The sequence below is a fragment of the Musa acuminata genome, chromosome BXJ3-8 (genome assembly GCF_036884655.1).
Source record: "Musa acuminata AAA Group cultivar baxijiao chromosome BXJ3-8, Cavendish_Baxijiao_AAA, whole genome shotgun sequence".
NCBI classification, from domain to species: Eukaryota; Viridiplantae; Streptophyta; class Magnoliopsida; order Zingiberales; family Musaceae; genus Musa; species Musa acuminata.
Genome location: NC_088356.1, coordinates 33,519,067 through 33,531,374, shown reverse-complemented (window position 1 = coordinate 33,531,374; position 12,308 = coordinate 33,519,067). Strand labels below are relative to the sequence as shown.

At 36.0% G+C, this 12,308-nt stretch overlaps 1 protein-coding gene across 1 annotated transcript; it reads right to left on the bottom strand.

The window, feature by feature from the left end:
* Positions 1 to 7,520: 7,520 nt before the first annotated feature.
* On the bottom strand, positions 7,521 to 9,909 carry LOC103994854 (nuclear transport factor 2-like). Its single transcript, XM_065161639.1, has 9 exons — positions 9,880 to 9,909; positions 9,647 to 9,784; positions 9,270 to 9,549; positions 8,690 to 9,186; positions 8,469 to 8,586; positions 8,271 to 8,395; positions 8,112 to 8,183; positions 7,927 to 7,993; positions 7,521 to 7,804 (listed from the first exon to the last, which is right to left on the bottom strand). Exons 1-9 carry the CDS (start codon positions 9,907 to 9,909, stop codon positions 7,644 to 7,646), a joined length of 1,488 nt encoding a protein of 495 aa, XP_065017711.1. The 3' UTR covers positions 7,521 to 7,643.
* Between the last annotated feature and the right edge of the window lie 2,399 nt (positions 9,910 to 12,308).

Below are 12,308 nucleotides of genomic sequence, written 5' to 3'. Positions count from 1 at the left end.
TATATTCATATCTTTTAATTTTATTCATGCTTTGCATAACATATAGAAAGCTTGCAATAGATTTGGTAGCTTCATTTTGGTTGGCTTTGGTGGTTATTTTAGGCTTCTAAATGTAGGTTGTGTGCAGTCATCGTGCATAGGCAAAACTACTCAGAAATAAACTATCCAAGCTATCATTTTGGAAGTTTTCTATTTTTGTAGAGTAGTATAGAGTATCAACCAATATAGCGCCTAAGAGTTGCTAGGGTGGCACATGGCTAGATGGGTCTTTGGGATAGTGTTTAGTGCTGGTTCACTACCTTGTTCTACAGTAAGGTCATGTGGGGACTTTGGGCTGCAACAAACCACCTTGGACCCTTTGTCCCATAACCATTCAGAGCTTATGAAGTCTATATTTATAATTTGCATTGCTTATCAAGTGTTTAATGAAATAATTACTTGTGGATCCTGAGTTTAACATTTTCTCTAACTTATTTTCTCTTTTATAGGTCCCTAAGAGACTATAAGAGATTTTAGAGAGGTTGATCCTTCATGGACAAACACACAAGGGTATCGCATATGTAAGCAAAACCAACTAAGTTTGTGACACAACGTAGCCCATCAACTTGAGACAAAAAAAAAAGGATGTGAGCAGCTTAGGCAAAGATGACCTCTCCTTCGCTTGAGTCATGGATGTTGGGAAACTCGACCCCCTCCTCTACCCGAGGCTTGGTAGTTAAGAAACCTAACCCCCTCCTCCACCCAAGGCATGCTAGTCGAGAAGAAACGACCCCCTACTTTGTCCGAGGTGTGACGGTTAGGAAACCCAATTAGGTCAAGAAGAAATGACTCCCTCCTCCGCCCGAGGTACAATGGTTGAGAAACCAAGCCAGGTCAACAAGAAACGATTCCCTCCTACAGTCAAGGTGTGGCAATCGAGAAACCTAATTAAGTTAGGAAGAGATAGTCCCTATTTGCTTAAGGTGGATCCCTCGACAATGGGTGGGGCAAGTCGATGATGGATCGCCATTAGCAGCTTTCGCACCCTCACCTACGATCCCCTACCGAGTTAGGGAGGTTGGCAAATCTTGATCCCCTCCTTCGCTTGAGGCATGGAGGTTGGGAAACCTGACCCCCCCCCTCCGCCCAAGGTGTAGGTTTGGGAAACCTGATCAAGTTTGGAAGAAATAACTTCATCTTGTGCGTGAGGCATTATGGTTAGGAAACCTGACTAAGTCAGGAAGAGATGGACCCTTCCATCCGAATTGGGCCCCTCAGTGATGGGAGGGGTAGGTTAGTGATGGACCATTATTTACAAGTAAAGAGAATAAAACTAAATCATAAGTAAAGTGTAAGTAAAGAGAGGCAAACTAATTTATCGTGGTTCGGTCTTCGAAACCTACGTCTACTCTCAATTCCTCTTCCCTCAAGGCCAATGACTTTTACTATTAATTTTATTTCCAATGGGTGAAGGTCAACCACTCTTAGTACAACTTTCTCTTTTTTAAGGCTGAGGAGATAACCTTCATATTCTCTTTTTACATAAGATCTCTCACCTCTTATAACTTAGAATTATAACCAAGAAGAGGAGGAGACTCAAACTATGCTCAAAATGATAGTTTACAACACTTTTATGCTTAGAAATAAGTGCTCCATCAACCAAGCCTAAGTAAAGTATTTATAAGCCCCAAAAGGCCTCAAGAATAGAACCAAAAATTTAAATATCCAAAATGTTGGGATACTAGCAATACTACCATCAGGACCAAGCAGTACTACCATCATAAAGTGGCCATGAATCTTAGCTCTAGCAATACTATTATTGGCCTAGGTGGCACTATCATCATCCTGGATGATGCTACCACTGAAAATGCTATAAAAGCACAAACAGTGCTTTTCCACTAACTCAAGTGGTACTACCACTTGGGCCTTGTGGTACCACCACTCAAGCCTACTTTAGGCTACTGATTTAGCCTTCTAATAGGCTTAATTCTACCCTAGTTTAAGCCTAATCGGTTCCTTGATAAGTTAGCATGATTTCAATCCAATACCAACTCAAATTGATCCATAATGACCTTGATCAAGACCATGATAAATCAACTATTCATATGACATATTAACGAAGCTTTCAACATATTTTATGTGTCAAATCTCAGATTTTGATGATGAAATCAATTGATTAAGTTATGATCTAATGTGTATTTAAATGATGCAGGACTAGCTTCAATCATAAAAAGACAAATCGATTAAAGCAGTGGAATCGGAGGTTGGGCCGAAATGGAAAATGTCAGAAGATTGGATGTCGGGCTAGAGGACTAGTTGACCTGTTGGCAGAAGGTTTCATACCATGAGTTCGGGCATTGGGTTAGATAGATAAAAAATTATGCCAAGGAGATCGGAAGTTGCGGAGGTCAACATGTCGATTAGGCAATACGTCGAAGGAGAGAATGATGCGTTGAAAGGTTAAACGAAGCACCGAAGGGTCGAACGAAGCGCCGGATGAACTAATGACATACCGGACAACATATAATTCATGCTTGTAATCAATTATATCTTGATTAAAGTAGTCTAGGTTATAATTGAGTTAGTTTTAAATATAATTATACCAACTCAATTAGGGGCCCATTGGACCTAATTTGGGCCCATTGGGAGGCCCATTCAGTGCTCTAAAAGTTGGGTCAGGCGGTGACACTACTAGAGGCTCGATCTCTAAGAGCTCGCTCTCTGAGGCGGTTAGGTGGTGGAACCACCAAACTGGGTGGTGGTACGGCCCAATGTCAATTTGCAAGTGGTGGTACTACCCAATATTGGTAGTGGTACTGCCAGTACCTCAAAAGCCATGGATGAGACCCTTTTTGGCTCCTAATTTAAATCAATTTAGAATTTTTAAATATCCCACTCTTTCCTACTTTGGGCAGTAATAAAATAGAGTAGAAAGGGGTTATTATTCTGAGTTGAAAAAGTGCTAAGTGTCCTCATCCTCTTTAAGTTTTAGGCTTAGGTTAAGAGAGATGTGAGGCTTGTAAAGGTTGTCTCCTAAACCTATGAAAAGAAAAAAGAGTTATAAGAGGGTAGTTGATCTTCGTTCATTGAAAGAAGATTGTTAGTGAACATCGGTGGCCTCGACGGAAGAGGAATCGGGAGTGGACATAGGTCGTGATGACCGAACCACTATAAAACTTGGTTTGCATTTCTATTATGCTTTTAATTCATATTGCTAACTAATTTACTTGCTTACTATGCTCATTATTCTTGTGAACATTTTCAAGTTAGACATTTTTCCGATACGAGCTTTATCGAATGAAAATTTTGAATCATCGGAAGTTTTACAAAAGCACTAATTCACCCACCCCTCTTAGTATCAATTTTGGTCCTAATAGTTGGTATCAGAGTCAAATTTCTCTCTATTTGATTTAACACCCAAGAGAGATAGTTTTTTTTTTTGGCTTTCAAGAGGGTCACTCTATCATTCATCCTCCTATGTTCAATAGGACGAACTACACGTATCGGAAAACACGAATGAGAGTATTCTTGTGTTCTTTAAACTTTGATTTATGGAATATTATTGAATATAGTTTTTAACAACCCTCTAACCCTATGAATGAATGAAATAATTTTTAGAAAAAAATTAATTTTGTTAAATGCAAAAGCTATGAATATTTTATTTTATACTTTGGATAAAAATAAGTTTAATCGTATTTTGACTTGTAAAACTACACATGACATTTGACACACTCTTGAAATTATATATGAAGGCATAAGTAGAGTTAAAGAATAAAAAATTAATCTTTTGATGCATAGTTTTGAATTATTTTGAATGGAACTAAGTGAAACCATTAGAGACATATACACTTGTTTTACGAATGTCATCAATGGTTTGAAAGCACTTGGTAAAAGTTCTTCTAATTTTGAACTTGTTAGCAAAATACTAAGATTCCTTCCAAAAAGTTGAGATCCGAAAACGACAGCAATACAAGAGACAAAGGACTTAAATAATTTATCTCTAGAAGAACTTATTAGGTCTTTAATGACCTATGAAATGACTTGTATCGAACATGATAAACATAAAAATAACCTTTCAAAGAACAGGAATGATTTGGAACTTAGAATAAAAGAAAACAACTTGGAAGAAAACTAAGTGATAATGACAATGACTTTGAACTGATAAGTAGATGAGATTTCCCTAACTGTTTGAGAAAATCTCTCTACTCTATTGAGGGAAATCCTCTAACCTGTTGAGGAAAATTCTCCCTTCTAACCTGTATAAAAGGAAGGGGGATATGTTAATAACAATCAACTTCTTCTACAACTTGTTTATCTATTTATTTTCTAACATGGTATCAGAGCAGTTCTTCCTTGGCGACAGCAGTATCGCCGGGATATGTTAATAACAATCAACTTCTTCTACAACTTGTTTATCTATTTATTTTCTAACATGAACTCCTCACAATAAAATTAAGAAGTTCATAAAACGAGAATTTAAGAATAAAAATAAATTTAAAAAGAATAAAATAACTTGCAATGAATGCAATCGATTGGGGCACTTCAAAAGTGAATATCTACAACTGAAGAAGAAGGTGCTCGCATAAAAGAAGAAGAAAGCACTCAATGCGACATAGGACGAAATGAGTACATTCGAAAATAAGGTAAGTGACTCAACCAAAACCCCTTTACTTTACTATGAAATTACTTGATGAATTTCATGAGTTATTTTTAAATTAGTATGAAATATTAAAAAAAAAAAAGGGATCATGCTTCTCTCTTTAGTGATTTTAAAAAATTAAAAAAAATTGAGTATGAAAATTACATGTTAACTCTTTGCACTAAGTATGAAAAGTTAGAAAATAGATTATGATTGAAAATTTGGTATCATGCATACCTAAGTTTGAAAATTTATTATTTTGGAAATGTGATGATGATGATGACTTGGTACTTCTTACAAGAAAATTTTATGAATTGATATTTATTTTTTATGAATCATGATCTTGATGACTTGAGATTTTTTATACATGAATTCTATATTTTTTTTATTTCTCGAAATTATAACTTGAGATTTTTTTATGAATCAAGATCATTTACTATAATTTTTTCTTTTCATTATTTGACTTATCGAAATAAACCATGATATGTCACTTGACTTCTTAATATTTACAACTTGAGTTTTATTATGTACAATTCCTTTGTATTTATGGTTGTAAACCTTATGTTATGATTAGAGCATCGATGTAAAAAATAATAATTTTCTACTATTGTATTCTTCCCCTCTTTTTCTTTCTTACAATGACAATGGAGAGAGAAAATTGATAGCATATCAAAAGAACCAAAAGTTCTAGCTTAATGTTAAACTTAGGTATGTTAAATCTCCCAAATGCATAAATTCTTCTTATATATTTTTCAAATCATGATCTTGATTTATCGATTTTTATAACTCAAAAGAGAAGTAAAGATTGCTATCTTGCACATGCAAAGAAAAGCAAAATTGATAGCTTGCATATTCTAAAATGATGTAAAACTTATTAAATTTGCTAGCTTGCAAATTGCAAAAGGAAGTAAAATTTGTTAGCTTGCACATTTCAAAGAGAAAGAATTACTTGTTTGCACATCTTAAGAGAAGCAAGATTGCTAACCTTATACATCTCTAAAACTTGCTAGCTTGCATCCTCTAAAGTGTTGTAAAACTTGCATATTTCAAAGAACTTGTAGTTGTAGTTTTCTCTTTTTTGTTGATGACAAAGGAGGAGAAGTTATGATGATAATTATGCATGGTATGATAAAATTTTATATTTTAAAATTATTATGTATGATTTTGTAATGCACGCAATAATGTGATCAATTGGTTCTTTTAATATTCATGATACATGCAATGATGAAACACTCATGATGCTCATGAATTCAAAGGTTTTATCAATATAACATATTGATAGGGGGAGTTTAGTTAAACTCTATCATCAATTGGTTGTCATCATCAAAAAGGGAGAGATTATTGAATCTCAGATTTTGATAATGAAATCAATTGATAAAGTTACGATCTAATGTGCGTTTAAGTGACGCAGGACTAACTTCAATCAGGGAAAGACAAATCGATTAAAGTAGTAGAATCAAAGGTTGGGCTGGAACATGACAAAAGATTAGATGTTGGGCCAGAGGACGGGTCGACCTATTAGCAAAAGGCTTCGTGTCATGAGTTTGGGCATTAGGCCAGAAGGATAAAAATTTATGCCAAGGAGATCGGATGTTGTGGAGGTCAACATATTGATTGGATAATACGTCGAAGGAGAGGATGATGCATCGAAAGATCGGATGAACCAATGATATACCAGATAATATGTGATTCATGCTTGTAATCAATTGTGTCTTGATTGAAATAGTCTATGTTGTAATTGAGTTGGTTTTGAACGTAATTAGACTAACTCAGTTAGAGGCCCAATTGGGCCTAATTTGAGACTGATTTGGGCTCATTGGGAGGCCTATTCAGTGACCTAAAAGTTGGGTCAAGTGGTGGTACTGCCAGACCATGTGGTGGAACTGCTAGAGGCTGAGTCTCCAAGAGCCCGGTCTCCGAGGCTATCAAGTGGTGGTACCGCCTAGTGTTAGTCTGCAAGCAGTGGTACCGCCCAATACTGGTAGTGGTATCGCCTAGTATTGGCGGTGGTATCGCTAGTACCTCGAAAACCCAGGATGAGACCTTTTTTGACTCCAAATTTGAATCCATTTGGGGTCTATAAATATCCCACTTTTTGTTATTTGGGGCAACAAGAAAAAAGAGCAGAAAAGAATTGTTATTCTAAGTTAAAAAAGTGTTAAGTGTCCTCCTCTTTAAGTTTCTAGTTTAGTCTAAGAGAGGTGTGAGACTTGTAAAAATTGTCTCCTAAACCTATCTTCATGATAATAAGACTTGATTTAGGGCTAGGTTAGCATCATAGTTAGCAAACTAGCCTTAAGAGATAGCAACATGACTTAAACGACGCATTTAAGGGAAGCTTTGACCAAGAGGTATTGATTGAATGGGGATTTAGTTATCTTTTTTAAAGAAGAGGAAATCGAACATTGAAATCTTAAGCACGATGATGCCTTGGTTGTATCACTCGGGATTATCAATGCATTGGCCAAGCAAATTTTGATTGATTTTGAAAGTTAGACTGATATATTGTATTACGATGCCTTTCAAAAATCGATGTAATTGATTTCTTTCACCCTCTTCAGCTTCATCAGAGATTCTATAGCTCCGAAGGCTTAAGGATGCCTCATCAAGCCCATGCCTGTGCTCATCAAGACTTGCTAATTTACCCTTGGCATTCAAAGAAAGTTAGCAGCCTCTATCATATTGCAAACTCACTCCACCATGACCACTCCACACTTGATAGAACGAGATTCTAGCATGCACCGGCTAACACTTTAGGAAAATTTGGTTGTTCATGTGAACACTCAACAAAGGAATGAGAGGAGGATTTCGTGAGATCTCATGGATTAGTTCTTTTTTTATAATACAAATATTTGCCCCTGTACAAAAGCTACAAAATGTTCTCATTCCATGTACAGAAACACAGAAACAGAAAGTACAAATGAACAAAACAAGCCTGTGAAAGAAAAACAAAAAACAAAATTTGCACTTTGTGGAGAGTTCTGCAATCCTTCGTAGATCAATATCTGCTTGTGAAATGAGCTCCTTAGTTCCACTTATGGTGGCTTCCAGATCCAGTACCAGCTGTATCTAATCGAGTCCTGTTCCCAGCCCTGCCTCCAACATAGCCTCTGTTACCATGCTGCCTTAATCCACTTTGCTGCCCATCCACCCCACCAGGTGGAAATCTTCCTCCGTATCTATCAACTGCACAGCATGAATATCATATTAAGTTGCATGGTTAATTTATTGCTGCAGTTCTATTATAATGAACTATAAACAGGTAAGTCTCAATGGTGACGATGATGAAGAGTTTATGCCACACTTACCTCCTGGATTAAGTATCTTTTTTGGCTCGATTTTGACTGATCGGCCAGACATAACTATGGGAGAAGCCTGAAATATGAACACGATCAATATGTGTAGGAGGAAATCAAAGTTGCAAACATCACTCAAAGAAATTGAAGATGTAAGATTTAAGAAATTTGTGTTGATGACAGTATACGAGATTGACCTCTATCGCACGTCGGGCAGAATCGGATGTTTGGAACTCGACAAAGCCAAAACAAGAATGAGATTCCTGCCACTGAAAGTGAATTCTCTTGCATCATCAAAAATGAAAGAGAGATAGGGAGTCTTCCGAAAGCTACAGAAGATGGTATGAGAGACCAACCTTATGATGGCCTCTAACTTGGCTGCCACCGGGCTTGATAGGACCAAACCTCTTGAACTGCTCCTCAAGAAATGCCGATGTTGCATGGAGGGGTATGTTCTTGACGCAGATGGAACGTTCATCGACTGAATGCAAAGTGAATTCAAAGAATTGTCTTATGTAAATTTGAGGAATTGAAGGTGTTGCTTTCAGCAGTACCAGAACTGGAGATCGGCTCCTCAGGCGTTGGAGCAGGGACTGGTTTAGATGGCGCTGCCACCACAGGAACCCATTCTGCAGTTGCTACGTTCACAGGAACATCTTTCGCAGATTTGATCTGCATCCATCATGACATTTTACGCATGAACATCAGCAACATTACGGCATGTACATATTGACCGAGTATTTTGTTTGGCATCATATCAAGATTAAGCACTAACCACTGAAGCATATGTCCTCTTGGGCATCTGTTGATGAGGACTTTCTGAAACTACATTAGACACCTCATTGTCCAGTTGTTTCTCTTGCACAGTCGAGCTCTCGCCATTGTTCATAGAATCGGAGACCTCATTGCTCGGTTCCTTCCCTTGCACAGTGGAGCTCTCGCCATTGTTCGCAGAATCGGAGACCTCATTGCTCGGTTCCTTCCCTTGCACAGTGGAGCTCTCGCCATTGTTCGCAGAATCGGAGACCTCATTGCTCGGTTCCTTCCCTTGCACAGTCGAGCTCTCGCCATTGCTCACAGAGTCACAGACCTCTTTGCCCGGTTCCTGTTCTTGCACAGTCGAGCTCTCGCCATCGTTCACAGAATCACAGACCTCATTGCCCGGTTCTTTCTCTTGCACAGCGGAGCTCTCGTCATTGCTCACAGAATCACAGATTTCTTTTGCTGGAGCAACCACTACATCAATGGGCACTGACACTGTTTCTTCTTGTTCTACAGACCAATTACGACCAGATAAGCCAACAAAACGAACTATGAACTCTCGAGAGACAACGAGCACAAGAAGTGAATAATACCATTCGCAGAGCCCTGGTGTCGCTGCTGTTCATCGATCTCTCCAGAACCCTGGTGTTCGTCGATCTCATCCACATACTGCAGGATGTCATTCAGCACAAAATAGCCCGTTTCCTGGGGAGCAAGGAAGAAGGACTGGGAGAAGTCCCTCTTGACGTTGTCCTCCTTGGTGAGACGCCCTGTTACGTGGACCAACACCCCACCATGGTGAGACTCCTGGCTGTTCACCTTCTTTATCTCTGGTACGCCCAAGCTGGTGGCCAGTAACATCTCATTGATTGTCTATTTCCCATCAATTCGGCAAAAACAAGTTAAGGATTTCAAGAAAAAGGTTTTGTTTTCCAATACCCCCCTTAAGAATAGGACCTGGAGTACTCACCGCGATGGTGGTGACCGATGTCACATTGCCGTGATCATCAGGACGACCGAGCTTACTGCTTTCTTTGTAGAACTGGTGAATCATCTCAGGATGATGCCGAAGAATAAAACAATATTGATCAATAAACGCATTCCCGACCTAAACACAAAGATCCCATATCATTAGCCACGGAACACACAACTATCTGCTCCAATCGAAAATAGAACAACGAAGAACAAAGAGAGATCTTTTACCACTTCGGCAGAAAGTTCTTGGTTCGTCATCTCAGTACGAGATAGCAACGGATAACCAATGGAGATGGACTGTAGGGATCGACAAGTGATGCAAAAGTCGAGAAGGCAAAGACGAGCAGGATTGAGGTGGGATAGAAATGGATAACTGATGGATATGGACTCTGGGGATTGATAGGCGATATCAAAATCAAGAAGGCGAGGAAGAGCAGGAGAACAAGCGAGGGGTTTCGTAGTGAGCAACAGAGGATTTCGTAGTGACCCCTTTCATAGACCGAAGGGTGTGGGTGGGCGGGATGTCCTCCTTTCGTGGATTTGGAAACATGCAAGGGCCACATTTCCTTCTTGGATTGCACCCATAAGATTTAGAGGTTTGTAGGAGGAGCAAGCAAAGAATCCAAATCTGGACTCGAATCCAATTTGAATATTTTTTATTTAAATTTGAGTGATTAATTTTCTATGGGTAAATTTCTTAAAAAACCTCTTGCTTTACTTTTTCTTTTCTTTCGTGTATATCGCCTAATTTTTAAAATAATAAAAATATCCTCAATAATTCTTTTATGATTTTCTGATCTCCCTTCCTCTTTCCCATATTTAACAACTTTCAAAAAAATGTAACTCAACTTTTCTAAAAAAATTTGCGTCATTAAAACTTTAAGAAAACCTTCTATAATAATATTCAATTGGTTTTTGTCTCGAAGAGATGGTAAATTTACCTTAAATAAGGAAAAATAAAAAATTATATTTTAAAAGGATTTAAATAAATAAAAATTATCTATTAGGAAGGTTTAAAAATAGAAAAATGGTTATTTATGCCTTTGTAATTTATTTGCAAGGTATTCAGATAATTTAAGAATTTTTTAAAAAGTAAAAAAAATGAGTTACACCATTTTTTTGATAAGACCCAAAAATAATGCAACTTCATTCAATAACAATGTACCCAGGTCTTCCACAATCTTTTTGTGTCCTTAAAAATTTGAAAAAAAATTATTATAATAATATTTGAATGAATTTTATGGCAAAGGGGCGGTAAATTCATCTAAATTAGATAAATTTTAAAAGAATGACATAATTTCATATGTTTAAAGGTTGAAATAAATAAATATCCATTTTCATGGTTTGTAAGTTATTTTCAATATTTATAGGAATTTTAAAATTTTTAGAAAAAGCTAAATATGAGTTACACTATTTCGAAGAAGATCTAAAAATAGTATGCATCATTCAAAAATAGTCAAACTTAGGCTATCTAAAATTTTTTTGTGTACTTAAAACTTTAAAAAATTGACTGAAATAAATATAAAATAACTATTTTAAAATATAAAAAATTGTCATTTAGGCATTTTGTAACTTTGTTGTATGGTTTCCTCGAAATTTGATAGTTTTTGAAAAAAATAAAATATGAGTTACATTATTTTTGAATAGGACCCCAAAAATAGAATAAAAATAATATAACTCAAGCCTTGAAAAAACATTTTGTGTCCTTCAAATAAAGCCTACTATAATAATATTCAACTTATTCTTATCCCAAAGGGATGTTTAATTTATCTTGAAATTGGTAAACTTTAAAAGATGACATAATTTCATTTTTTAAAAGGTTGAAACAAAAATAAAACATAAATTTTAAGGTATTAAAAACAGAAAAAATGATCACTTAGGCCTTTCAAGTTATATGCAGGATTTCTTAAAATTTGAGTATTTTTGTAAAAAGTAGGATGTGATTACATTGTTTTTTAAGAGGACCTCAAAGAAAGTTAACCGCTTCGAAACAGTTAACATAGGTATCCCAAACAATTGTTGTATCCTAAACACTTTAGAAGACATTTTATAATAACATTCAAGTGGTTTTTATACCAATGGTGAAATTCATAGTAAAATTGAAAAAATAACATAATTTCATGTTATAAGAGATAAAATAAATAAATATTAATTTTGGAGTATTAAAAATAGAAAATTGGTCAACGAGACCTATTTCTAATATTTTCTAAAAATTTAATTTTTTTGGAAAAAGTGAAGAATTATCCTTTTTTTAATGAGCTTATATTGTTTTTAATAAAAACCCAAAAATAATATAATCCTAATAAAAAATAGTATATCTCCTGTATTCCCATTTTTCGTGTGAGACCTTCGACAATAATATTCAAGTGATTTTGTTTCAAAGGGGTTGTAAATTCACCTTAAATTAGGTAAAATTAAAATGACACAATTTCAAGCCTTAAGGGCTAAAATAAATAAAAATACTATTTTAATTGCCTATAAATGATATAAAATCATCATTTAGGCTTTTATAAGCTGAAAATTTATTAATTTAAAAAATAAAATATGAGATACACTATTTCTGAATGGGTTATATGTTTTTAAAATAAGACCCAAAAATAGTATAACTCCACTAGGAAAGAGTGGGACTCAAGGTTCAAAAATTTTTCTTATGCCCT

Coding starts and splice junctions, on each gene's coding strand:
- LOC103994854 (XM_065161639.1), bottom strand. CDS start 9,909: ATGACGAACCAAGAACTTTCTGCCGAAGTG. Junction 9,785..9,879: donor AAGAACTTTCTGCCGAAGTG/GTAAAAGATCTC, acceptor CTTTGTGTTTAG/GTCGGGAATGCGTTTATTGA. Junction 8,396..8,468: donor GGAGCCGATCTCCAGTTCTG/GTACTGCTGAAA, acceptor CTTTGCATTCAG/TCGATGAACGTTCCATCTGC.